Source organism: Caretta caretta, chromosome 3 (genome assembly GCF_965140235.1).
Source record: "Caretta caretta isolate rCarCar2 chromosome 3, rCarCar1.hap1, whole genome shotgun sequence".
Lineage (NCBI taxonomy): Eukaryota > Metazoa > Chordata > Testudines > Cheloniidae > Caretta > Caretta caretta.
Genome location: NC_134208.1, coordinates 32331965 through 32358991, shown reverse-complemented (window position 1 = coordinate 32358991; position 27027 = coordinate 32331965). Strand labels below are relative to the sequence as shown.

At 39.7% G+C, this 27027-nt stretch overlaps 1 protein-coding gene across 2 annotated transcripts in view; it reads left to right on the top strand.

Annotated features, from left to right (window-relative positions):
• The window catches only part of ASAP2 (ArfGAP with SH3 domain, ankyrin repeat and PH domain 2), a 168895-nt gene that overhangs the window by 10524 nt on the left and 131344 nt on the right, over positions 1–27027 (top strand). For both annotated transcript variants that reach the window (XM_048845460.2, XM_048845461.2), the window contains exon 2: positions 22932–23004. In XM_048845460.2, coding sequence (XP_048701417.1) covers positions 22932–23004 — 73 coding nt within the window. The remainder of the gene's footprint in view (positions 1–22931; positions 23005–27027) is intronic.

Here is a 27027-nt window from a genome sequence, read left to right as displayed (position 1 = left end):
AGTACTAGTGTCATTGTGCTGAATGTAATACAATTTTGTGTCCAGACCACTGTAACAGATATCATAATCTGCATCACGATATTTTGTATTGTAATTGTTTTATGTCTAATGTCTGATATCATATGCAAGCTTTGCTTTAATGTTTTATGACTGAACATAAACCAGTTTATGGAACTGTTGTTCTTTTTTTAAATCTGTTTGCTGGGAGCTGACTCTGCTTGGCCTTCCACAAAAATGTGAGGAAATTAGATGGCCCTGCCCTCAGAGTTCACCTTTTATTATATTTGTATATTGCAGATTAATTCTGGATATTTAAAAATTAGTTTTTAGGAGTCAGTGGCAAGGGTCCTTAAGATGAATTATTTTTTAATTGTACTTCCTGATCTCAGAAGTAGGAGAATAAGGGGGTCAGGGGAGTATGAGTTGCAGGAGGGATTGAGGGGCATGCAAGGGAATCAGGATTCAGGGAGAGTGCTAAAAGGAGTTAAATTTCAGATGCAGAAGGGAGGCTGAGGGAGTACGGGGTAATAGGTGGCATAGGGAAAATGCAAAGGAAACTGTACTGGAAAGGGAGGGAAAATTTGGGAGTTGTGCAGGGGCCAGGAGACCATGGTGGAACATGGAGGGAAAAGGTGAGTGGGTGCGGAGACTCAGTGTGCGGGAGAGGGAGATAGGGAAAGGAGAGAGAAAGTGTAGTGATAGGGGAAGGAGATGAAAAGGGATATAGCAACTCCTCATCCCCAAGATATAGGAGAGGGCAGTGAGAACCAGCGAGGAGGCTATATTTCATTTATTCAGAGTGGGAGGTAGAGGAGGGAATTGGCCAGACTTTAACTGGTGTGTATATTTCAAAATTATTTATTTGGGGGGACAGAAGTTAACTTATTGGCAGAGGAGTGGAGATGTGGCAATATAAATTAAGTAGGTGTGTGGCCTTGGAGATGTGGCAATATAAATTAAATAGGTGGTGCTGGTCCTCTTATCCAGACTAGTAGACTTTGGCCTGGTCTACACTATAGAGGTAGGTCGACATAAGGCAGCTTATGTTGATCTAAATATATGTGTCTACAATAGAATGGTGCTCCTGCTGATGTAAGTTGCCAACTACATCGACATAATAACTCCTTCTCTGTGAGAGGCGTAGTACTTAGGTTGATGTATTTAGGGGTGATGCAGTGTCTGTGTGGACACTGCATTACTTACATCACCTGTTGGCTGACAGCCCAGATCACTGCCACCGGGACTGATAGCTCGGATCCCTTCTGCTGATTCCTGGTGAGGGATTGGGGAGGAAGGAGAGCCCAAGCCTGGCAGTTGTCGGGGCTTGGGCTCTCTTCCCCCGCATCAGGAGATGGCTGGGCTCGGGCTCTCCTTTTCCCTGCCCCAATTCCTCACTGGGAGGCATCAGCAAGGCTCCTGGCTGTCAGCCCTGGCAGTGGAGCTCACAGCAGGAGCTCTCCCCCTGCCCTGGGGCTGACTGCTTGAGCCTTAGAGACTCAGTTTCACAGCAGGGAGCCTACAAGCTGTGAAATTGATTTTTCATAAGAATGGCCATACTGGGTCAGACCAAAGGTCCATCTAGCCCAGTATCCTGTCTTCTGACAGTGGCCCATGCCAGGTGCTTCAGAGGGAATGAACAGCAGATAATCATCAAGTGATCCATCCCCTATCGCTCATTCCCAGTTTCTGGCAAATAAGCTAGGGACACCATCCCTGCCCATCCTGGCTAATAGCCATTGATGGACCTGTCCTCCATGAATTTATCTCGTTCTTTTTGGAACCCAGTTATAGTTTTGGTCTTCACCACATCCTCTGGCAATGAGTTCCACAGGTTGACTGTGCGTTGTGTGAAGAAATACTTCCTTTTGTTTGTTTTAAACCTGCTGCCTATAATTTCATTTGGTGACTTCTAGATCTTGTGTTATGAGAAGGAGTAAATAACACTCCTATTTACTTTCTTCACACGAGTCATGATTTTATAGACCTCTATCATATCCCCTCTTAGTTGTCTCTTTTCCAAGCTGAAAAGTCCCAGTTTTATTAATCTCTCTTCATACGGAACCTGTTCCATAGCCCTGATCATTTTAGTTTCCCTTTTCTGAGCCTTTTCTAATTCCAGTATATCTTTTTTGAGATGGGGCGACCACATCTGCATGCAGTGTTCAAGATGTGAATGTACCATGGATTTATATAGCGGCAATATGATATTTTTCTGTCTTCTTATCTATCCTTTTCTTAATGATTCCCAAAAAGAAAAGGAGTACTTGTGGTACCTTAGAGACTAACCAATTTATTTGAGCATAAGCTTTCGTGAGCTACAGCTCACTTCATCGCATCCATACTGTGGAAACTGCAGAAGACATTATATACACAAAGACCATGAAACAATACCTCCTCCCACCCCACTCTCCTGCTGGTAATAGCTTATCTAAAGTGACACTCTCCTTACAATGTGTATGATAATCAAGTTGGGCCATTTCCAGCACAAATCCAGGTTTTCTCACCCTCGCCGCCCCCCCCCCAACTCACTCTCCTGCTGGTAATAGCCCATCCAAAGTGACCAATCTCTTTACAATGTGTATGATAATCAAGGTGGGCCATTTCCAGCACAAATCCAGGTTTTCTCACCCCTCCCCCCCCACTCACTCTCCTGCTGGCAATAGGGTGACCCAACACTCACAAATCTTGGGAGACGGGCCAGTCCTTGCCTACAGACAGCCCCCCAACCTGAAGCAAATACTCACCAACAACCACATACCACACAACAGAACCACTAACCCAGGAACCTATTCTTGCAACAAAGCCCGTTGCCAACTGTGCCCACAGATCTATTCAGGGGACACCATCACAGGGCCTAATAACATCAGCCACACTATCAGAGGCTCGTTCACCTGCACATCCACCAATGTGATGTATGCCATCATGTGCCAGCAATGCCCCTCTGCCATGTACATTGGTCAAACTGGACAGTCTCTACGTAAAAGAATAAATGGACACAAATCAGATGTCAAGAATTATAACATTCATAAACCAGTTGGAGAACACTTCAATCTCTCTGGTCACGCAATTACAGACATGAAGGTCGCTATCTTACAACAAAAAAACTTCAAATCCAGACTCCAGCGAGAAATTGCTGAATTGGAATTCATTTGCAAATTGGATACTATTATTTTAGGCTTAAATAGAGACTGGGAGTGGCTAAGTCATTGTGCAAGGTAGCCTATTTCCCCTTGTCTTTTCCTACGCCTCCCCCCCCCCCCCCCGACTTTCTGGTTAAACTTGGATTTATGCTGGAAACGGCCCACCTTGATTATCATACACATTGTAAGGAGAGTGGTCAGTTTGGATGAGCTATTGCCAGCAGGAGAGTGAGTTTGTGTGTGTGTGTGTGGGGGGGGGGGGGGGTGAGAAAACCTGGATTTGTGCTGGAAATGGCCCACCTTGATTATCATGCACATTGTAGGGAGAGTGGTCACTTTGGATAAGCTATTACCAGCGGGAGAGTGGGGTGGGAGGAGGTATTGTTTCATGGTCTCTGTGTATATAATGTCTTCTGCAGTTTCCACAGTATGGATGCGATGAAGTGAGCTGTAGCTCACGAAAGCTTATGCTCAAATAAATTGGTTAGTTTCTAAGGTGCCACAAGTACTCCTTTTCTTTTTGCGAATACAGACTAACACGGCTGTTACTCTGAAACCTGTCATTAATGATTCCCGACATTCGATTAGCTTTTTTGGCTGTCACTGCACATTGAGTGGATGTTTTCAGAGAACTATCCATAATGACTCCAAGATCTCTTTCTTGAGTGGTAACAGCTAATTTAGACCCCATCATTTTATATGTATAGTGGGGATTATGTTTTCCAGTGTGCATTACTTTGCATTTATCAACATTGACCAACAAAATGGCAGATTAAATTCAGTCACCCAGTTTTGAGAGATCCTTCTGTAGCTCTTTGCAGTCTGCCTTAACTATCTTGAGTAGTTTTGTATCATCTGCAAATTTTGCCACCTCACTGTTTACCCCTTTTTCCAGATCATTTATGAATATGTTGAATAGGACTGGTCCCAGTACAGACCCCTGGGGGACACCACTATTTACCTCTCTCCTTTCTGAAAACTGACCTTTTATTCCTACCCTTTGTTTCCTATCTTTTAACCAGTTAGTGATCCCGGAGAGGACATTCCTTCTTATCCCTACCTACTTTGAGAGGCTACTTTGCTTGAGAGCCTTTGGTGAGGGACCTTGTCAAAGGCTTTCTGAAAATCTAAGTACACTATACCCACTGGATCTGCCTTGTCCACTTGCTTGTTGACACCCTCCCCCAAAGAATTCTAGTAGATTGGTGAGCCATGATTTCCTTTTTTAAAAAAAAAAAAAAAAGCACGTTGACTCTTCCCCAACAAATCTTGTTCATCTATGTATCTGATAATTCTGTTCTTTACTATAGTTTCAGCCAATTTGCCCGGTGTTGAAGTTAGGCTTACCGGCCTGTAATTGCCAGGATCACCTCTGAAGCCTTTTTAAAAAATCGCTATCCTCCAGTCATCTGGTACAGAAGCTGATTTAAATGGTAGGTTACATACCACAGTTAGTAGTTCTGCAATTTCACATTTGAATTCCTTTAGAACTACTGGGTGAATGCCATCTCGTGCTGGTGACTTTTTACTGTTTAGTTTTATCAGTTTCTTCTAAAACCTGCTCTAATGACACCTCAGTCTGGGACAGTTTCTCAGATTTATCACCTAAAAAGAACGGCTTAGGTTTGGGAATCTCCCTCATATCCTCAGCTGTGAAGACCAATGCAAAGAATACATTTAGTTTCTCTGCAATGGTCTTATCATCCTGGAGTGCTCTTGTAGCATTTTGATCATGCAGTGGCCCCACTGGCTCGTTAGCAGGCTTTCTGCTTCTGATGTACTTAAAATTTTTTTTGCTATTACTTTTTGAGTCTCTGGCTAGCTGTGTTTCAAAGTCTTTTTTGGCCTTCCCAATTATATTTTTACACTTCATTTGCCAGGATTTATGCTCCTTTCTGTTTTCCTCACTAGGATTTAACTTCTACTTTTTAAAGGATGCCTTTTTGTGCCTCACTGCTTCTTTTACTTTGTTGTTTAGCCACGGTGGTGCTTTTTTGGTTCCCTTACTATGTTTTTTAATTTGGGGTATACATTTGAGTTGAATCTCTATTATGGCTCTTTAAAAGGGATTTTACTTTTTGCACTGTACCTTTTTAATTTCTGTTTTACTAACTTCCTTATTTTTGTGTAGTTCCCTTTTCTGAAATTAAATGCTACCGTGGTGGGCTGCTGTAGTGTTTTCCCTGGCACAGGGATGTTAAATTTAATTATATTATGATCACTATTACCAAGCGGTCCAGTTGTATTCACTTCTTGGTCCTGATCCTGTGCTCCACTTAGGACTAAATCAAGAATTGCCTCTCCTCTTGTGAGTTCCAGGAGTAGCTACTCCAAAAAGCAGTCATTTAAGGTGTCAAGAATCATAGAATATTAGGGTTGGAAGAGTCCTCAGGAGGCCATCTAGTTCAATCCCCTGTTCAAAGCAGGACCAAGGCCAACTACATCATCCCAGCCAGAGCTTTGTCAAGCCGGGGCTTAAAAACCTCAAAGGATGGAGATTCCACCACCTCCCTAGGTAACCCATTCACCACCCTCTTAGTGAAATAGTGTTTCCTCATATTCAACCTAGAGTTCCCCCACTGCAACCTGAGACCATTCGGTTTCTTGTTCTGTCATCTGCCACCACTGAGAACAGCCTAGCTCCAACCTCTTTGGAACCCCGCTTCAAGTAGTTGAAGGCTGCTATCAAATCCCCCCTCAACTCTTCTCTTCTGCAGACTAAATAACCTCAGTTCTCTCAGCCTCTCCTTGTAAGTCAGCTTCATCTCTGCATCCCATCCTGAGGTGACATGTACCCAGTCAGTATGGGGATAGTTGAAATCCTCCATTATTATTGCATTTTTTATTTTTATAGCCTCTCTCATCTCCCTGAGCATTTCACAGTCATTATCACCATCCTAGTCTGGTGGTCGGTAGTACACCGGACCCTCTCTTGAACGCGGGATTTGGGATCCATGTGCAGTACTGCATTAACGCTGGGACCGTGTTAAAATGAGTTGAAATTAAAGTAATTAAATTTGGGATCCATGACCGCGTTATATGCGAATTCGTGCTATATAGACGTGCATTCTAGCGAGGGTCCGGTGTATATCTCTACTGCTATATTCTTATTATTCAGGCATGGAATTATTATCCATAGAGATTCTATGGTACAGTTTGGTTCATTTAAGGTTTTTACTTCATCTGACTCTGTTTTCTTTCACATATAGTGCCACTCCCGCACCAGCATTTTTTTGTCAGTTTCACGGCTGCTATTATTTCACATTTGGTCTCTGGCTCCAGCTGTCCGCTCCAGAGACGCCAGCTGTGAGCCCTAAATGGGGCTGACAGATCTGGTGTGGGGGGTGGGAGTCTCCAGCTGTGAGAGTCCTGCCAGCCAGAGCCAGAGAGGAAATGTGAAATAATAGCAGCTGTGAAACTGACCAAGAATGTCAATTTCACGTCTGGTAGTCTCCCTGCTGTGAAATTGAGCCACTTGCTGGGGTCACAGCTCTGATGTCAGTCCCGGGGCAGGTGGGCTCTGCTATGAGCCCTGTGTGGCTGACAGTGCCTCACTTTAGTAAGTGAAAGCGCTCCTGGTGAGGATGTGCACCACTGGCTGAAGGAGGTTAGTGTGGAGACCAACAGCCGATGTAATTACTGAGGTGGCTATAGGTCGACTTAATGTGGTAACCTACTTTTGTAGTGTAGAGAGGCCCTCACTCCTCAACTGAGTAGGTGCTGAGGAAATTTTTCAAATTCTGTGTCTTTGTGCATACTTATTGATTCTTTCAGTTACACAAAAATATTTACCATGGAATATTTGTGATATGTGGCCAAATCTTACAAATCTATGTCTTAGCTGTTACAGTTTTTCACTTAAACTTTCACAGTTATAAGAAGAGGAGTACTTGTGGCACCTTAGAGACTAACCAATTTATTTGAGCATAAGCTTTCGTGAGCTACAGCTCACTATGAAGTGAGCTGTAGCTCACGAAAGCTTATGCTCAAATAAATTGGTTAGTCTCTAAGGTGCCACAAGTACTCCTTTTCTTTTTGCGAATACAGACTAACACGGCTGTTACTCTGAAACCTTTCACAGTTATGTTATCAATTGTAACATCTACGTTTGAAGCCAGGAGTTAAGAGTGAAGGCTGAAACTCTGATTTTTAGCCACAATGTTGTCTAGGGGTGGAATTGCATATTTTATATAAAACCACTTCGTGTTCACAGGCCCTTCTTTTACCCCTGAGTAAAGATCAGATTATCAGTATAATTTCAGCCTTAAGTCTATAATTCTGTCTAGCATTGTGTTGTGTGTATTTGAATACCTCAAAGCAGGAGACATGATTGTAATTGAACTAATCAATTTTATGTTCCTGAAAGCTTTGTTGTACATTCAGATGGTATAGAGTGAAATAAGGAAGTCCTGAAGCTAAGTGAACTTTCATATGGCTTGTTTTCTGGTGCTATAAATTCGTGTCTGTTTATAGTGAAGACTTTCTGACAAAATACAGATCTAGTGAAATTTCTAATCTATTTTAAGGGAGGCTATTTAGGAAACAAATGCATTTGCTAATCATTTTAAGCAAACAGAATTACCTTTTGAACAAAGGCGTAGGAGTGGAAATTTCCTTAGCACATGCTACATAGAACCTGTTCCGTTGTCAGCTACAAGGCGTGCAATGTAGAATTTTGCAATTCATGTATGAAATATATATTTTATCAATTCATTTTTCCTTTACAGTACTGTAGGTGTATGTTACAAAACAATAAAAATTGAAAATGAAGTTTTCCCATGCCTTGAGCTCTGTGTAGACTTGATACTAGCAATGCCGAAGGGATTGGTTTAGAATCAAAGAAGCAATGAAATTGTTAAATATTCTGTAAGCTGCATTTTGTTTTGCTTGGGTCACTGTAACGTTTAACTATTGTTCTTGATTATATCATCATGTGGACAACATGCTTCCCTCATCTATATTCTCAATTGCTTTAATATTAAATGTGTAAGTAGTTCAGTGCCTTCTATCTATCTTAGATATCTGTTTTAGGTACTTAAGAGTCTGCACTGATGGGCATCATATGAGCATCACACAATCTATAATGTATTTATCCTCACAGCATTCCTATGAGGTGTGGAAGTAGTTTATTCCCTTTTTATTCATAGGAAACTGAGGCACAGAGAGGCTAGAAGTGACTTGCCTGAGGTCGCACTGCAGGAAAAACGGATTTGATTTTCTAATAGCAGTCTATATTAATTACCCCTCAAGTGGATGGCAGATGAACAGCCTGGTTTCAGAGTTGCTGTAGAATAAACAAATAATTAGAGGGGTTAAAAAAATCATTTGCCCGTTCTGTAATGGCCTGTGGGAAGCTTTCCAGGGGGAGCATGGTTGCCTTAAACCGTTAATTCCACTGTAGTTAAAGCTGTTCATTCCACAAGAATTTAAGGCCAGCATTTTCAGGGGTGGCCTCTGATTTTGATTGCTTCTGTTTTTGGGTGCTCACCTAGAGAGAATATGCCATAAAAAGTCTCTAGTTTGGCACCCAAAATCAGTGGCCATGTATGAAAAATTTTCTGTATGGTTTCATTTAAAAAACACTCCCCTGTTCCAAATAGGAATTAATGTGGTGTTATTTTCCTGGGTTTGCACACAGGGAGCTCCAGTGCTTTTTCTACCTGTCCTGGCTTGGCCAAGCATCAGCAGAGTGAAATTAACAAGGTTCATCTTCCTGTATAGTAGCCAAGGGAGGAGGAGGATTTTAAAATATATCAAACACTTATTTGCCAGAAGCTGAGCTAATCTTAAATTTATACTGACTACATTGTTTATCTTCCATTAACTATGCTGTAATGTAAGGATTTAATGATTTGATATAAAAGTGTTTGTATTAATATTGAAAGCCTGTTTCAGAATTTTTCAGAAGTGGAACACTGTCCTACTAATGATGGCGGGGAAAATAGAATCAAAACTATAGCATACTGTCTGGTAGCTGCCATATATGATAGAAGTAGGTTGTAAAATTTGACAGCATTGGACCAAAATTGTTTTTAAACATTCATGATTTAGCTAGTAGGAGGCCTCGCAAGTGAAACTGACAGATTCATTTTATTTTGTAAGATGAATCAAATTGAAAAAGTAAACAAACACGTCATTGGGTGGAAAATGAGGTTTTTAGTTTTTTCAATTGTAAAAATCTAATCTATTACTGGTAAAATAAGTAGGGACACCGGTTTCTTAACCCACCACCAGCTCCCCATCCCAGCAGTTTAACCTGATGATGATATACTTTTTAAAAGAAAGGTAAAATCTAAATCATTACTTTACCTCTGCTTATACTAGTTTCTGACAGATGATTCAGCTTTTCTCTAAGTAATACTTGTTAGAGGTGTTCTGTTTGGCAGAATGTCTCCTTTTTTTGTTCTTTTCCTCACTTCCTGAAATGCCTCCTATTTGCCTGGAGGATAAAAATACCATGGTTAGCATAAATCCAATGATGGAGGAATTTCTGTTTTTTGTTGTCTTCCTTCAGTGTGGTAGCTTCATGTATGCATGATGAAGATGTCTCTTAGTGCAGATTACTATTACTTACTTCTGTTAAAATAGCTCCCAGAGACCTCAGTCGAGTGCAAGACCCAATTGTGTTGGGGGCTGTAAAAACACATCTCTTGCTATCTACTTTTAAGCCCAGATGTAAGGTGGATTTAACAAAGAAATGAAGAGAATGGGAAGAAAGTTAGACGGTAACAGCAATAGGAACATGTGGCTGCACAGAATAGCTTGATTTGATTGACTTATATGGTTAGTCATATTGATGTTATGTCCTGCTGATTTGAACCATGAGAAATAAGCTGTAGATATGGTCAAATATCAGGAGCTGATTTATGTAAAATCAGTTTGTAACTGTACTTCTATTGTTTGTAGACAAAAGTTGACGTATAAACAAATGAAGTAACAACCTACACTCTGTGCCCTTTTGAAGAACTGAGTGTATTACAGTAAAAAATGTTCACGGTGTTTGTTGAGCTGAATACAGCTAACTCTCTCACAATGCAGACGGTGTTTAACTATTCCACAAGTGACATATGTTTTGTTTTTCCACACTTAATAAGATGAAGGAATTAGCTCCAGTCAGTTTTACTGTCTAAATCCCATACATATCTTCCAAATTACAAAGAAATAAATAAAGTTTGTTACATAGACTGCGATTAGCTTTATCATAAAATCATATTTAAATAGACAACTTATTTTCTCCCAAAAAACTTCAGGCAGTCTCTAAAAGATGCGTCCTGGAATGAGTTTCTTCCATGGTAGGGTAAAATCTTCACTGGCTTAATTGACTTCAGTGCAGTTACAGCAATGTTTGACCCAAATGATGTCAAAAGTCCAGTGAAGTCAAAGGAAAGACTCCTGTTGACTTCATTGGGCTTTGCATCAGGCTTCAAGAAGCACAACAGATGTAATAAAGAACAATGCAATACAGGATAAACACAAATGTTGTATGGTCTGTCAACACTGTCTCTGGCAGACTCCAAAGCAGATGGCAGCAAGGACATTTTGGTGGCTTGTCTTTTGTAGAGAGTAACTAAAAAGCACCACTGAATTAATTCTTACTCAAAATAAAATGTTTGTTTGAATACAAAGATTAGGGTAAAGGAGTATGAGTCCTCTAGTGTATTTCAAGAACTGTGAATGTCTGCGAAGTGACTGACTTCCTGGGTGCTATATAGACAAATAAATATTAACTAATAATTCCCAAAACAAAAGTCAGTGAAATCCTAAACAATAAATGGACCCTATGTTCTTCCATATAGGTTGGTTGTCTTGGGCTAAGATGGGGTGCTAAAGGGACTAAATCCTAAAAAAAAAAAAAAAAAAAAAGAGCGCTGAACTGAGAATGCCCTGCTATCAGTCACGGGATTCACGTTTAGGAAGTAAAAGCAAGAGCATGTTAGCCAATCTTAACTTCTCTGCCGAAATATAAGATGAGAGTTGGTGTTTCATAGAACTGGTGCAAGGCTTTAAAAGTGATCCCCAGCAGCCAGAAGTGAACAGAAAGTCAGTGAAGAGGAAAGGCTTCGTATTGATGACTGGAAAGAATCTGAGTGGACAAGATGATGATTTTTACTTGGATATTTGAGACTGTTCTTTATTGCCACAGTGACCTAAGTCTCATACAGTCACTATCTTTCTGTGCTTGATAAGGATTTTGTTTTTATGAACATTATTTTCTTCAATAATTAAGTATATCTGTGTGTGTGAACATACCTTGATGTTGATATTCTCTGGCATTTGTTAGCACAATTTAGTAACTAATGAAACATAAGGTAACAAATGTATTGTTTTATTTTATTGGCATATAAATGCTTCATGGAAAAATAAACTCTTTTTGAAGACTATACAATGTAAGATGCACCAGAATTATTATGTTGCTGATGACAACCATACTTAAAATCGGCTCATCTCATATCTTGAAATAGGTTGCTGTAATTTTGATGGTGAAGTTATGAAAAAAGGAGAAAAATATGGATTGTATCCTGTCTGTATGAGAACTGAGTAATAGAAATAAGTTGGCATGTTTGGGGGAAAAATTGCTTTGACATGAGCTGCCTCAACTTTCTATCTGTCTCTCTTTTAGATATTCAGAAGTTTTAATTGTCAAAAAGGTTTATTATTTTACCTTACATAAATATATCCGTTGCATTTCTCACTTTTTTCTGTAAGGGAGAAAGATGGAAGCTTAACAAGTAATGTTTATGCATTACTTTTCCATTCAGGATACAATAGCATCATGTAGTGACTTGCATGGAATGACTAAGACTTCGTAACCTTTAAACCGCTGGCTCTTGATTTGCTTTTCTTGATGCAAGTGGTTTTCTAAAAGGTGTATGCTGAGTGATTAATTTGTTAAGAAGAGCCAATAATGTACTTATGCTTAGGTGTGGGTGTGTGCATGCAATAATAATTACAATAATTACACAGGTGTTTTGTTGCTTCATGAGGTCTCACATGTGTAGAAAATAATCGAAATAGGGATGTGAAACTTTCCAAATATGTAGCTCAGTGGGTTCCTAAACTGTACATGTAGAATCATTCATCTTTTATATTGCTTCAATTTAACCCTGTGTATAAGACTTCTGAGGTTGAAATTGGGATGAAAAGCTATGTGGGAGAATGCTTTTTGGGATCATTGTGATCTCATGACCAGTTATATTTTCTAAGGATTTTTGGGAGGGGGTGGTGGTGCAAGGAGCAGATAGTTGAATACTTAGTAAGCAAATCTGTTTAATTATTTAGATTCCAGGATAATAGGACCTTTAGTTTAGACCAGGGGTTCCCAAACTTAGTTCACAGCTTGTTCAGGGTAAGCCCCTGGCGGGCCGCGAGATGCTTTCTTTACCTGAGCATCCACAGCTACGGCTGCTTGCAGCTCCCAGGGGGTGCGGTTCGCCATTCCTGGCCAATGGGAGCTGCAGGAAGCAGGGTGGGCTGGGCCACAGCTTCCCGCAGCACCCATTGGCTGGGTACAGTGAACCGCAGCCACTGGGAGCTGTGAGCGGCCATATCTGCGGACGCTCAGGTAAAGAAAGCGTCTCGCGGCCCGCCAGGGACTTACCCTGAACAAGCCTTGAACTAAGTTTGGGAACCCCTGGTTTAGACCAAAGGGTGCCCCTCCAAAGCTCTGTACATCCTTGACATAACTTCAAAAACATAAATAACAGGAGTTACAAAACAAATTTTCTAGAGCAACAGCATTACGCCTTCTTACCATGTGTGATATAGTCACTATTAATGTGACCAGTAGAACGTTTAAACCCCCACCACGATTTTTTGCCAGATAGACCAGGGCCACAAAAATAGATTGCCTTTGCGTTTTGCCCACAAGGTCAACAAACACAGACAATTTTATACCTTGGGGAGAGAACATTTGTGAGGAAAGTGCCCTTGCATAAGAGAGCTCTGCCATCAGCTCCATCCCTTTTTATTATAAGCGGGATGAAGCTTCACGGTCTCTCTCTCTCCTGACTGCAACTGAGGCAGTAGAGAGAGAGTCTCAAACATGCAGATCTGAGGTTTAAACATTGCTTACACATGGAAATTGACCATCATACCTATTCCAGAATAGCTCCCTGTTTGACATTCTGCTCTGAAATAAAAGTTATTTTTATTTTAGAATAATTTATCCTAGTGAAGTACGTATTCTAGAGTAGCTATTGCAGAATAGCTTATTCCCCAATAGCTATGCCTGTGAATTTCACCATGTAAACAAGGCTTTACTTGAATGAGTGAGTAAGGGTTACAGAACATTGTCCTTGGTGCTTATCCCTGTTTGTACATAGCAGTTGGTCAGTGGGCAAGTGCTGGGGGAGATTTTGGGAGTAGAAAGGGGAGCCTGTACCTAAGAGGAAGAATAGAACACAGTATAGGGGGAAAACTCAGGAGAGAGAGAAGGGGATACTGGAATCGGACAGGGAGGGTAACTCAGGAAAATATACCCCATGCTCTTTGATGGATAAGAGAGTGTAGTAAAACCAGGAAGGGAAAGAAAATATAACAAAAGCAAGAGAAATGTAGTACATAGGACTTTTTGAAAATTGCTAGGTGAATTATTTGATCAATCTGAACATTTGATGACTGACTTGATAAATACATTGTAATAATTGACCAGCCCGGTAGCTTGTCAAATACAAGTCAGCAACTGTTATTAAAAAACAATAAAAATTGTTGAATATATGCTATATTTTTGACTATTCATAACAATCAGTTTAATTTTTAATGAATTTTAATACAGAATTGATTGACAATATATTTCAACTAAATGAAGTCCACATCTGTTTTAAAGGGATGTGACTTTGTGGAGCATGGTCTTGAGGTTTGTGTGGAGATGGGAGGGGGGCAGGCAAGGGAGGTAATCATAGATATTTTTTACCTTGGCTTGTAGGCCACCTTGGTGTAGTGGATGTTGGATATGTTTTTTGTAAACCCTGATCTGTTGTTGATGGGGAACATTCAGTTTTAGGCTTGAAGTTAGGGTTGCCAACTTTCTAATTGCACAAAACTAAACACTCTACCCCACCCTTTCCCCGAGTCCCTGCCCCATCCCTTCTCTGAGGCCCTGTCCCTCATTCCAGCCCCCCTCCCTTTCTCACTTTCGGTGGGCTGGGGGTTGGAGTGAGAGAGGGGGTGCAGGCTCTGGGTTGGGGCCAGAAATGAGGGGCTTTGGGCTGGGGCAGGGGTTGGGGTGTGGGAGGAAGTGAGGGCTCCGGCTGCAGGCTGGGGCTGGGGATGAGGGGTTTGGAGTGCAGGAGGGTGCTCTGGGCTGGGGTGCAGGGGGGCTTAGGGTGTGGGCCCTGGGAGGGATTCTGGGTGCAGGAGGGTGCTCAGGGCTGGGGCAGGGAGTTGGGGTGGGGATGCAGGGTCTGGGAGGGAGTTCAGGTGCGGGAGTGGGTTCTGACCTGGGGCAGGGAGTTGGGGTGCAGGCTCCGGCCGGTCGGCGCTTCCCTCAGAAGGAGGCATAGCCAGGTGGCTCTGTGTGGTGCATGGTGCCTGTGCCCACAGGTGCTGCTCCCGCAGCTCCCATTGGCTGTGGTTCACAGCTAATGGGAGCTGCGGAGCCGGCACTGGGGGCGGCGGGGGCCGCGCACACCAGAAGTTGGTGACTGCCTCTTTTACCAAGTAGATTTCCTATGATCCCGACACTAAAAAAGTACATTCCTCCTTGGACAAATAGTAATTGCCAATCTTTCACTCTGGGGTTTTCTATGTTCCATTATCATGTGTTCTGTGGAAATTATAGATTTCAGAGTAACAGCCGTGTTAGTCTGTATTCGCAAAAAGAAAAGGAGTACTTGTGGCACCTTAGAGACTAACCAATTTATTTGAGCATAAGCTGAGCTGTAGCTCATGAAAGCTCATGCTCAAATAAATTGGTTAGTCTCTAAGGTGCCACAAGTACTCCTTTTCTTTTTGTGGAAATTATAGTAGTTGCAACATTGCGAAGAATTTGGGTTGTCTGTGTTTTGACTATAGTTGGCAAAATTCCTTTCCCTAACAGCTGCTTCTGCTGCCTGGTTTACTTGTACTCCACCATCTGGCTGTAACCATCTGTTGTCCCTTGTCTTATACTTGGATTTTAAGCCATTAGGGGAAAGGGACATCTCTTTGTTCTGTGTTTGTACAGTGCCTAGCACAATAGGGTCCTGGTTTATGAATAGGGCCCCTACATGCTACGATAATACAGATAATAAATAGTAGTATTGGTAGACAAAAGTGTACAGATTTTCTATTCAGCAGCGAGTTTACATTATCTCATAGAGGTATTTATCAAAAGGGCAAGAAGATTTTGTTTTCCTGGAAGGAGTATTGAAGAATATTCAATACTTAGTCTCTGTTATTATTTAGTAGTAGTTATTTTCTGAGTGACCTTTTTATAAAGAAGACCAGTCCTAATTATAGAGATTTAATTCTGCTCATTCTTCCCACTAATCACCTATTACCTTGCCAGTGTCCATTTGCCTTCTGGAAGGTTGCCCCTTTCTTGCTCAGCCATATGCAGCAGACAGTGTGTTCCTTACTTACCCAAATATCTTGGAACCTGTCAAATTTGTAAAGGATCTACAGTTATCAAAATGGTCAGATATTTTTCTGGCAATTATTAAAATTCAGAATGAGAGTAGGATTTTTTTTTAAGATGTAACTGTTTGGATCTGTGCCTGTATGAGGCCTAGAGTAGATATATGTTTTATTTGTGAATATTTTTAAAATATAGTAGGAAGAAGAAAGTCCTGATAATATTATTGGTCCATTGTTCGATGGAAATGGTAAAATCATCAATAATAGGGCAGTAGTGTTCAATAAATGTTTCTGTTCTGCATTTGAGGAAAAAATATCATCTCATCATTTGGTGGTGATAACTCTTTCCATTCCACTAGTCCCTCTGCAGGATGTTAAACAGAAGCTACTAAAGTTAGATCAAAGGGTCTTTAAAATCTTTAAATCAGAGGGTCCAGATAACTTGCCTCCAAGAGTTTTAAAAGAGCTGGTTGAGAGGCTTGCTTGACTGGTAATGTTGGAACGCTGGGAAGTTCCAGAAGAGTGGAAGAAAGCTAATGTTGTGCCAGTTTTAAAAAAAGGGTAAATGGGCTGACTTGGGTAAATATAAGCCTGTCAGCCTCACATTGATCCCAGGCAAGATAATGGAGCAGCTGATATGGGACTTGATTAATGAAGAATTAAAGGAAGATAATGTAATGGAAATCAGCATGGGTTTATGGAAAACAGATCCTGTCAAGCTAATTTGATACTTTTTAATGAGATTACACGTTTGGCTGATAAAATACTTAGTCTTCTGTAATTCTTCTGATTTGGTACTGCACTATATTTTATTTTAAAAAACTAGAACAATATAAAATTAACATGACACATTGAATGGATTAAAAACTGGCTAATTGATAGGTCTCAAAATGTAATTGTAAACAGGGAATCATCAAACAGATGTATTTCAAGTGGGGCCCCACGTGGATCAGTTCTTGGCTCTATGCTATTTAACATCTTTATGAACGACCTGGAAGGAAACATGAAATCATCGCTGATAAACTTTGTAGATAACAAAAACTGGGGGAGTGGTAAACAATGAAGAAGACAGGTGATTGATTCAGAGCGATTTTGAATGCTTGGTAAGATGGATGCAAGCTAACAATATGTGTTTTTTAATACAGCTAAATGCAAATGTATACATCTAGGAACAAAAAATGTTGGCCACACTTAAGGATAGAGGATGCTGTTCTGGGAAGCTGTGACTTTGAAAAAGATTTGGAGGTCGCGGTGGATAATCAGCTGAACATGAGCTCCTAATGTGACGCTGTGGCCAAAAGAGCTAACGTGACCTGGGATGTATAAATAGGAGAATCCTTGAGTGGAGTAGAGACGTTATTTTACCTCTATATTTGACACTGGTGCGAGTGCTGCTGCAATATTGTGTCCAATTCTGGTGTCCATAATTCAAGAAGGATGTTGATAAATTGGAGAGGGTTCAGAGAAGAACATGGGAATGATTAAAGGTTTAGAAAGCATGTCTTATAGCAGGGATCGGCAACCTTTGGCACGCGGCCAGTCAGGGAAATACAGTGGCGGGCCAGAATGGTTTGTTTACCCTCGGGTTTGGCCGATGGCAGCTCTGACTGGCCGCAGTTCACCGTTCCAGGCCAATGGGGGCAGTGGATTTTCCTGATGGGCCGCATGCCAAAGGTTGCCGATCCCTGCCTTATAGCGATTGAGTTCCATGAGTCTATCTAATTAGTTTAACAAAGAGAAGGTTAGGGGATGACTTGATTAGTCTAAAGTATCTACATGGGAAACAAATATTTAATAATGGGCCCTTCAATCTTGCAGAGAAAGGTGTAACATAACCCAGTGACTGGAAGTTGAAGCTAAACAAATATGGACTGGAAATAAGGCATAAATCCCTCACGATGAGCATAATTAACCTAGAGTCATGGTGGATTCTCCATCCATGACATTTATTAAATCAAGATTTGATGCTTTTTAAAAAATATATTTTTTAGGAATTATTTTTGGGGCCTGTGTTATTCAGGAGGTCACACTAGATTATCACAATGGTCCCCTGTGGCTTTGGAATCTGTGAATCTGTTAATGTATTTGAAATGGATACTCTTGTATACTGCACAATTGGGATCCCAGCTTGGGGATTTCAGTTCAGGTGATTTAGACTTAAATTGCTAAATTGCCATTGCTTCCTTAGGATCGTTAGAACTATAGATTGTTGGTAGTTTCAAGTTTCTTTAGTTGTGAAACATCAATTGATTTGTGAGTGTTGTGTTTCCCAACAGCTTTGACTCCTTCTGCACAATAGGAAATAGACCCATACAGGCTTTTTTTATGAGTAAATGTCCTAATAGACCATGATCTATAAAACAGATGTGGAGCAACATTGCAGCCAGCATCAGTAAAACTGGGACTGATTTCTCTATGGGAAGATAGGTTTGACTCTGAACAGTATGGTGCATCTTATTGTTCAGAGTTGGAAAGCATTGCAGTGGTTAACAGTGGAAATTGGCTTATGGAACCAAGTCCATTTAGTTTGCCAATGTGAGGATAAAAGGCCTGACCGCTAGTCAATGGTCTCTTAGTGACTCCAACTATTTTTACAGGGCTGTATGTTTTGAAATAAGTTAGGTTAACAAAAAGAAACTCCTATTTTGTTACTTTCTCTGATATACTCATTGGTGAAATTCCTTTTGTTAAATCATATTCAGTAAAGCTGGACTTGTTAAAGCTGGTGACAGTAATCTGAATCGGTTGTTTTATATTCAAAGCACATAAGCTACATCAATGAAATGTTACAGTTTTGAGTTTCGTAAGTTGTCAGTTTAAAATTCTCAATTTATTGTTCCCATGGCACCCCTTGCATATATGTAACACCTTATCTTTCTGAATAGCCTGTTACATTTATGTCCTAAAATATATTTGCCATGTGTCTGATCTATGGTTGCTCTTGGAACTATAGCTTTTAGGTGTGGCTAGCTAACAATAACCAATTTGAATTCTAGTCAGTTTAAAAAAGAGTAAAAATAGTTTCACATATTAAACCTCCCTCATACCAGTTGTGTGTGGTTTTACAATCATTTTCTTTCTTTAAATGGCCTTTGTCTCCTGTTGCTGTGTGAAGGACCCACACAAACAAAGGGGGAAACTGGCCAATTGAACATGCAGTAATATTAAAGCTTCAGTAGACAGAGAACTGTCAAATGCACAAAGTAAACAAACTGAAAAAATTTCCAATCTCCTTCAGCTACAGGAATCTTCGATGTTTCTTATACAAATAGTAAATAAAACAATTTTCACATAGAAGTGTAATTTTTTTTTAAAGATTGATGTCCCCTTAACTGAAATTAATAAAGCACTTTGATCAGGTAAATTGATGTGTGTGAAGATAATTAATTCCCTGATTTATTTTTTTGTACATTGTTGCTTCAATATAGCATTTAAGTATGAAAAAGTTGAATTTCAAAAGAACAGAAATAAAACCAGAATGACCACGTGCTGAAATAAACATGCTGATTCTAGACAACAAGTTTCTCAAAACTGATCTCTAGATGTACTAAAGAAGCATCAAATAAGTTCAGAAATAACAATAAATTAGCTTGGCAAGTAGCCTCCCATTATTAGTAGTGGAAACTCCATTCTTCGTCATATAAATCTAGATTGGGCTCAAGACTTTATTTCTTAAGTATACGGAAATCTTCTGCACTGGCAGGAGGATGAGCAAGAAGGTCTCTTTTTAACCTGGAATTTCTGTGATTTGTAGTTATATTACTGTAGAACTGGCAATATTTGCTGTAAATTAACATGCAGTATATTTACTGATTTTTAGAAAATAGAGTTGTATTTACTGCAGTTGTTTCTAGTAAGAGGCAAGTAGAAGTACTCATGTACAGAAGCTGGCTGGGAGAAAGAAAATAAATTATTTGGCCACCCTAGAAAATTTGTGCTAAAATAAATAGATTGTAAAATAAACAACCTTGCAATAGTGAAATTTTAGCACATGATTCAAAATTAGACATCAGTTATGAGGATAAAAGGACCCTGTCATAAAAACTATATAGCTACTTTTCTTCCAGTTCAAAGAATTGATTTAGCATTTCAAATTAGTGAACGTGAATGCCAGAGGATGTAACATCAGAAGCCATTTTAAGTTTCATTGCTTCTGACAGGGTGTTTGGAAGAATCCAAAGAGAGAAACTGAATGAAAGGAAAATTGAGAGCATGTTGGTGAGTGTAGATGTAGCATGTGCATATTTTTAAAAATAGAAATACAGAATTGAAGTTGAAATGTACAAAAAAGCTGGAGCTTTCTGTAAAATGATTAGCAGGTGCTGAAAACTGTGCAAATAGGAGGAAGAAGAGAATAGGAAGAACCATACTAAATAAAGAGAGCTAATATTCTTAACACAAGAAAAGAGAAACATAAATACAAGCTCCCATTTAAAATGATAAAGGGTCTGATTCATCAACATGTTGTTCCAGTTTTACATTAGAATAATTCCTCTGAGATCACTGGAGTAAAGTAGTGGTGAATCAGGCCTAGGGGCAGTAGTTAAACAAACAAAAGATCAAAAATAGTAAGGAAAGTATTGTAAAAGTGACTGAATTACTGTGTTTGATGCACATGGTGGCTTCTGTTTTGTTTTTTTTGCAGTCAGTATTAATCAGTCTTTAGGCATACATAACCAGCAGAGTTTCAGCATAATCTAAACATTTTACATATACCTCAAAGAACAAAACACAACATGTATATGTTATCATCATGACATTTTGGCATGCATCTTGTTAAAAACAGTATTTTTATTTCAAGTGTGTAATATAAACACAAACATATAGCACCACCATAAATCCTTTCAATTCCATATTCCAGCTACTTATTTTTTGATGGTGAGGAATAAAAATGGGATACTGAATCCAGGCTGCATTCACATTTTTCATTCTGTTGCATAGATTTGGACTCAATTATCCAAGAGAGTGGTAGCAGAGCCACATCAACAAATACAATGTCTTCTCAGAATGATTTTAACTTGTTTCACTCATTGGAGTTCTCTAGGCACATGGAGATAGGCAGTCTGCAACCTCCGTGTTTATTTACCACTGTAAGGAGAATGATACAAATACCTACATGTATAGAACCTGCAAAATGGGCTTATACTCATTATGACTAGTGAGCGTGCACTAAGCAAGCAGTCTGCTGTTAAGAATTCACTTTGACTAGTCTTTGGTCAAAATCTAAGTTTGTTGACCTTCAAAGCATGCTTCAAAGACTTTTCCCTACTTCACGAGCTGAATGAGACCCACATAAGACTTCCCTTTTGAACATCACTGTTAATTTTTATTCCTATACTCAGTATTTTTAAATAATTAGAAATGATCCCGGAGACTGATTGGTATGTGGTGTTTGGTTTATGAATTACATAAAAATGATTAACAGTAGGATAACTGTAAACAGGGGGTCATATTCATTGATGCAGTTTCATTAGTCGATTGACTTAAGCCAGGATGAATTTGGCACAGTATTTTTGTAGAAAATCTCATGGTAGCCTGACCTTGGTTTAAGAGTATTGTGACAAAGTTCCTCCTCTGCCTTGGTGGGTCCTGTGCTTATTGGCGGATTTTCTCACCTCAGAGGTTCACGGCAGCCCTCAGTTTGGCTACTTTCGTGGCTCAAATCTGCCGTTCATTCAGTTAGCCTCATCACTGGCCAGCATGGGGAAAGGAAGAACAATCCCCGCAGTGTCTGCAGATCCACTAGGATCCACCTAGTGGATTGGGGAACAGGCCACAGACCTTCCACTCTGGTAGAACCCACAGTCCAGTTCAACTCCTCCGGTATCAAGTAGGGAGTTGGCGGTGTGGGGGGAACCCGGGCCCGCCCTCCACTCCGGGTTCCAGCCCAGGGCCCTCTGGATTGCAGCTGTCTACAGTGGTTCCTGCAACAGCTGCTTGACAGCTACAACTCCCTGGGCTACTTCCCCCTGGCCTCCTCCCAACACCTTCTTTATTCTCACCACAGGCCCTTCCTCCTGATGTCTGATAATGCTTGTTCTTCTCAGACTTCCAGTAGTACTCATTCTCAGTTTCTTGCACCTCTTGTTCCCAGCTCCTCGCACGTACCACAAACTGAAGTGAGCTCCTTTTTAAAACCCAGGTGCCCTGATTAGCCTGCCTTAATTGATTCTAGCAGCTTCTTGATTGGTTGCAGGTGTTCTAATCAGCCTGTCTACCTTATTGTTTCCAGAAAGTTCCTGATTGTTCTGGAACCTTCCCTGTTACCTTATCCAGGGAAAATAGACCTACTTAACCTGGGGCTAATATATCTTCCTTCTGTCACTCTCCTGTAACCATCTGGCCCGACCCTGTCACAGTATATATAATAAAACCGGTGGTTTGTAATACTGTTCTTCAGTGATATCTGCGGGTTCTTAACCACTTATGAAACCCAGACTCCAAGTCACTGCACTTTCAATATGTTTTGCTTCGTTTTGATGAGCACAGGTTCTTCTGCATCCCAGAAAAACTGTAGGCTTCACTTTATTTCAGGATATTTCACCTTCAGTTTTGCAGGCAATAGGTTTGCTGTCTTCGTTTCTTCCTTTGAAAGACATTTGTTATGGATATTGGAGAATCGTGAATATGATTTTAATGTGAATTTTATGTTGTCATTGTGAAAGCCTTGTATAGTAATAAACAGTGAAAGACCAAGTCATTGTATGGTTGAAATATCTGCTATCTCTTTTGTTCAGCACTGCAGTCAGAAAGTTCCTGTGGTCAGAAGTACAATTAATAAACTAAATTATCTTGGAAAACCAAAATTAATTGTCATTTTTAATCTTGTTGCTAGAGAAGTGACATTGTTTGGTTCTTCATCAGCATCAAAGTATAGGGAGTATTGAAAATGTTTCCATCATCTTTAATAATGATTTAACATAGGAAGAATAGCTTTACTGTGTGAAAGTTTTCAGTTCTTTTGGAATATTAAACTTATAGTAACACTAGAAGAAAACTGGCTTAACTGTGGTGTTGATCACCAACGGAAGAGGGAAGGAAGGAAAGTTTCTGTGGCAAGAAGCAGCAGAACAGCATGCTGATGGATTTTTAAAAAAATGTTTTTATTTAATCATTACAAAATAGAGTTGGCCAAGATGGTAATGAGTAGGACATTAACATTTTCCCCAATATATAACTCAGCCAACGGCTGTTTTGTAATTTGCATTTAATGTTTATTCATATTTTTTGTTTTAGGCTCTCGATGTTGACCGAACAGTTCTTTATAAAATGAAGAAATCGGTGAAAGCTATAAATGTATCTGGGCTGGGTAAGTACATTATAATTCTGTACGGTTAATTTCTCTGACAACTGCTTTGCATTTGAAGCAAGAAGACTTAAACTTGATCTGTTTGCTGAATTGGGAGCTTCTAATACAAGCAGTGTTGAAGTGAGGCTCACTAACAAATATATTCTAGACAGTGATCCTGCCCTGGCAGTGAGAGAACTAGATTATTTAATGTTTGGGATTTTTTTTCCCTCCTCAACTCTTAATTGCTGTGAATTGCAGAATGAGAACAAAGCCAATGAACTACAGTCTTCTATTGCTGGTGACCTATGAAACAAAAATCTTTTCACCTGTCAAGGAAGATAAAAATACAAAGAAATATTTCTGTGTACACATTGTATATACATATTTATAAAAATAATTTTGACATATTAATATATTTATTTTAAAAATGCACATACAGATATTTACTGGTATTTTTATCTTCCTTGACAGATGATGAGAATTTTCTGTTTTTTGGTGGGTGGCCAGCCATAAAAAAAAAAAAAAAAAGCTTTATAATATAATCATAGAAACATAGGTCTGGAAGGGACCTCAAGTCCAGACCTCGTGCTGAGGCAGTACCAAGTCTATCCATAGACCATCCCTGATAAGTGTTAGTCTAACCTGTTCTTAAAAACCTTTAAAGACGGGGATTCCACAACCTCCTTGGTAATCTATTTTAGTACTTACCAATCCTTGTATTAAAAGAATATTTTACCTAATATGTAACCTAAATCTTCCTTGCTCCAGATTCAGGCCATAAGTACTTCTTGTCCTGCCTTTAGAGGACATGGAAAACAATTATCACCACCCTCTTTGTAGCAGCCCTTAATATATTTGAAGTCTCCCTCAGTCTTCATTTCTCATGACTAAACATGCACAGTTTTTCTTAACCTTCCTTATAGGTCAGGTTTTTCTAAGTCTTTTATCCTTTTTGTTGCTCTCCTCTGGACTCCCTCAAATTTTTCCACACCTTTCCTAAAATGTGATGCCTAGAACGGGACACAGTACTCCTGCTCAGCCGTGCTGAGTAGGGCAGGACAGTACTTGGTGTGTCTTACTTACAACACTTCTGTTAATACGCTCCAGAGTATTCGACTTTTTTTGCAACTGCATCCCACTGTTGGCTCTTATTCAATTTTTGCTCCGCTATAACCCCCAGTTCCTTTTCTGCAGTATTACTGCCTAGCCAGTTAGTCCCCATTTTATTTTTCTTCTTTCTAAATGTAGTAATTTGCACTTACCTTTATTGAATTTTTAAGTCTTGTTGATTTCCAACCAATTCTCCAGTTTGTCAAGGTCCTTTTGAATTCTAGTTCATCCTCCAAAGTGCTTGTGACCCCTGCCAGCTAAATGTCATCCAATAAGCATACTCTCCACTGTGTTATCCAAGTCATTAATGAAAATATTGAATAGTACCAGTCCAAGACAGACCCCTGTGGGACCCCACTGGATAGGCCCTCCCCGTTTGATGGCGTTATTCTGAAACCTACTCTTCGAGTGTGGTTTTTAAAATCAATTTTGTACCCACCTTATAGTAACTTCATCTAGACTATGTTTCCCTAGTTTGCTCATCTAAATGTCATGTGGGACATTTAGCCCTCTGAAAATTAAGATGCATCTGTTATGGATCCACAGCTCCAGTGTTCTGGAACAGTCCCTGGGAGTACCTCTTTAGTGTGCCAGACCCTTAAGGTATCGCTCTTTCACTGGAGTAAGCCACTTGGCTTCACCATCTCCTTGGACCCAGCCTCAGAGCCTTCACAGCCCTGCTTCACACCATGAGCTCTCTTCAACGAGTCCACCCAAAAGAGACTTGTACACCCAAAGAAAGTGAGCAATGCACCCCCACTCTCAGCATCTGCAGTGACTCTCAGCCAGCATTGTAAAAGCAGTAGTGTTTATGACACGGTGGATTTGATTTAAATCACTAGTCAGGAAGACTCGATTTAATCATGGATTTCTACATAAAAGTGCATTCTTGTTGGTTGTTATAACCTTAATACATATTCTTCACAACTCAGAGATAGATGTAGGTTTCATTTTTAGAAGGTACACACTATACATCTTTGAAGTGATTTATTTTGAAAACTTTTCAGATTAGTTTTACAGATATATATGAAAATGAACGATTGTTTGGTTATTTCATTTACCAAAGGTAATTGAAGCAGATATTTATGAAGTCATTGGGAGGTGAACTATCTCCAACTCAACAGGTTAATCAATAATATTTGGAGGATTTTCTTGCCATGCTTTATTACTAGGAGAACATCACCAGACAGACATTTACGTTGTTTTATTTAATTAAAACAACAATGTTATGTATTCTGGATTTTTTTCTTCATCAGCAAATATATAATATTTTAACAAAACAAGCATATTAATTTTTGAATTTAGTTAAACATTCAAGTTTTTTAAAATCAGGTTTGTTTTTATTAAAATAGTTTAACTAAAATAGTTAAATAAATAAATATATATTAAATTAAATCAACTATGTCAGCCAGGTCAACATGAGAAACGTAAAAATATTGGCTTCTGCAACTAACTCTGTTGTTTTCACCTTCATTTTCCTGTTTGTTCATCATCTGGAAAAGAAAAACAAGCTTTCCTGCTTTTTCAGGTCCCAAACAATTTCTCAATTTGGAATGAATTAGTCCAAAGGAAGAAAATATTCTTTTTATACTCACAGAAGAAGCTACTGCTGTTAAAAGTGAGATTATCACTTCAACAGTCTCTGAATCCAAGTGCTTACATGACTTCCACCAGTTCACTGGTGGGACTTTCTTTAAATCATCATCAGCAAACATATATTTCTTAAATGGTTCACCCTTAGCTCTGAAGTTTATTATAGTTGGCATTATGGAGGGATGATTGCCGGATGTCATGTCACAGCCAACTCCTCTTCTTCAGCAGTTAAGGTTTGACCCCGATACTGAGTATTGAGAATATTTGCAAGAAAATGAGCTTGTGCTTGTCCCATTCTTTTTTTAATGCTTATAATTTAACTCTGTCATTGCAATTTCTCTTTTTAAGATCTCACTCAGTTCCTTCTCAATTTCCCTGCATTTTGTTCAAGGCTACAGAAATAGGCTTCAGGGTACTCAGCATGTGTTCAACGTTTCTCTTAAGCCCACTGTTGAGAACTTTGGCTGTGACAGTGCCATCTATTTTTTCTCGATTTTGTTCACAAACTGTCATCCGATTAGGCCAGTTCTTGATACAGTGCTCAAAACAGTCCACTACTGAGTTCCATCGCACGTTTTGTGGGAGAGTTAGCTTGGGTCCTCCCACTTTTTTTCAGAGCAGCTGCTGCAAAGTGGTTGTTACGGAAGTATTTTGCAATTTCAACATTAGCCTTTATTTCTGGAACACTGAAATTTTTGGCTAGGAGATGCATCAAATGAGCACTGCAACTGTATGTTGCTAGCTTGGGACTCTCTTCTAAATAATATCTTCCATCTTGGATACATTTGCAGCATTGTCTGTGACCAAGCTGCGTACTAGACATTTGAATTTTTTTCCACAGTTTGTTATAGCTTTTACTACTACTTCTTGTAAGTATTCTGCTGTGTGTGCGTTTCTTGATGTACCAAATTGTTTCTGTAAGGAAGACATTCCCTTCTTCTGTTGTCATACAAGCTCACACAACAGGATCATTGTGATCTTTGCTTCACCCCTCAAGACTCAAATTAACAATTTTACCCTCTAGACTTTTTGCACATTGCTCAATTTCTCTTTCATACACTTTATCTAGCAATTTGCCTGCGACATCTGCTCTGCTGAGTGGACTGTATCCTGGTCGTAATGACTGAACCATGATAATGAAGTGTGGGTTCTCAATCATACAGAAAGGAGAGTTTGTTGCATAAACAAACTGGGCAATTTTTTCATCAGTTCCCTCTTTTTTGTAATCTGCTGGTTCTTATCACAAACTTATGTATGGTTGTTTCTGGATGATGGAGATTTTTATTTTCTTTTTGCTACAGGTGATATACTGTGGCTATGTGACATACGTGATGTGAC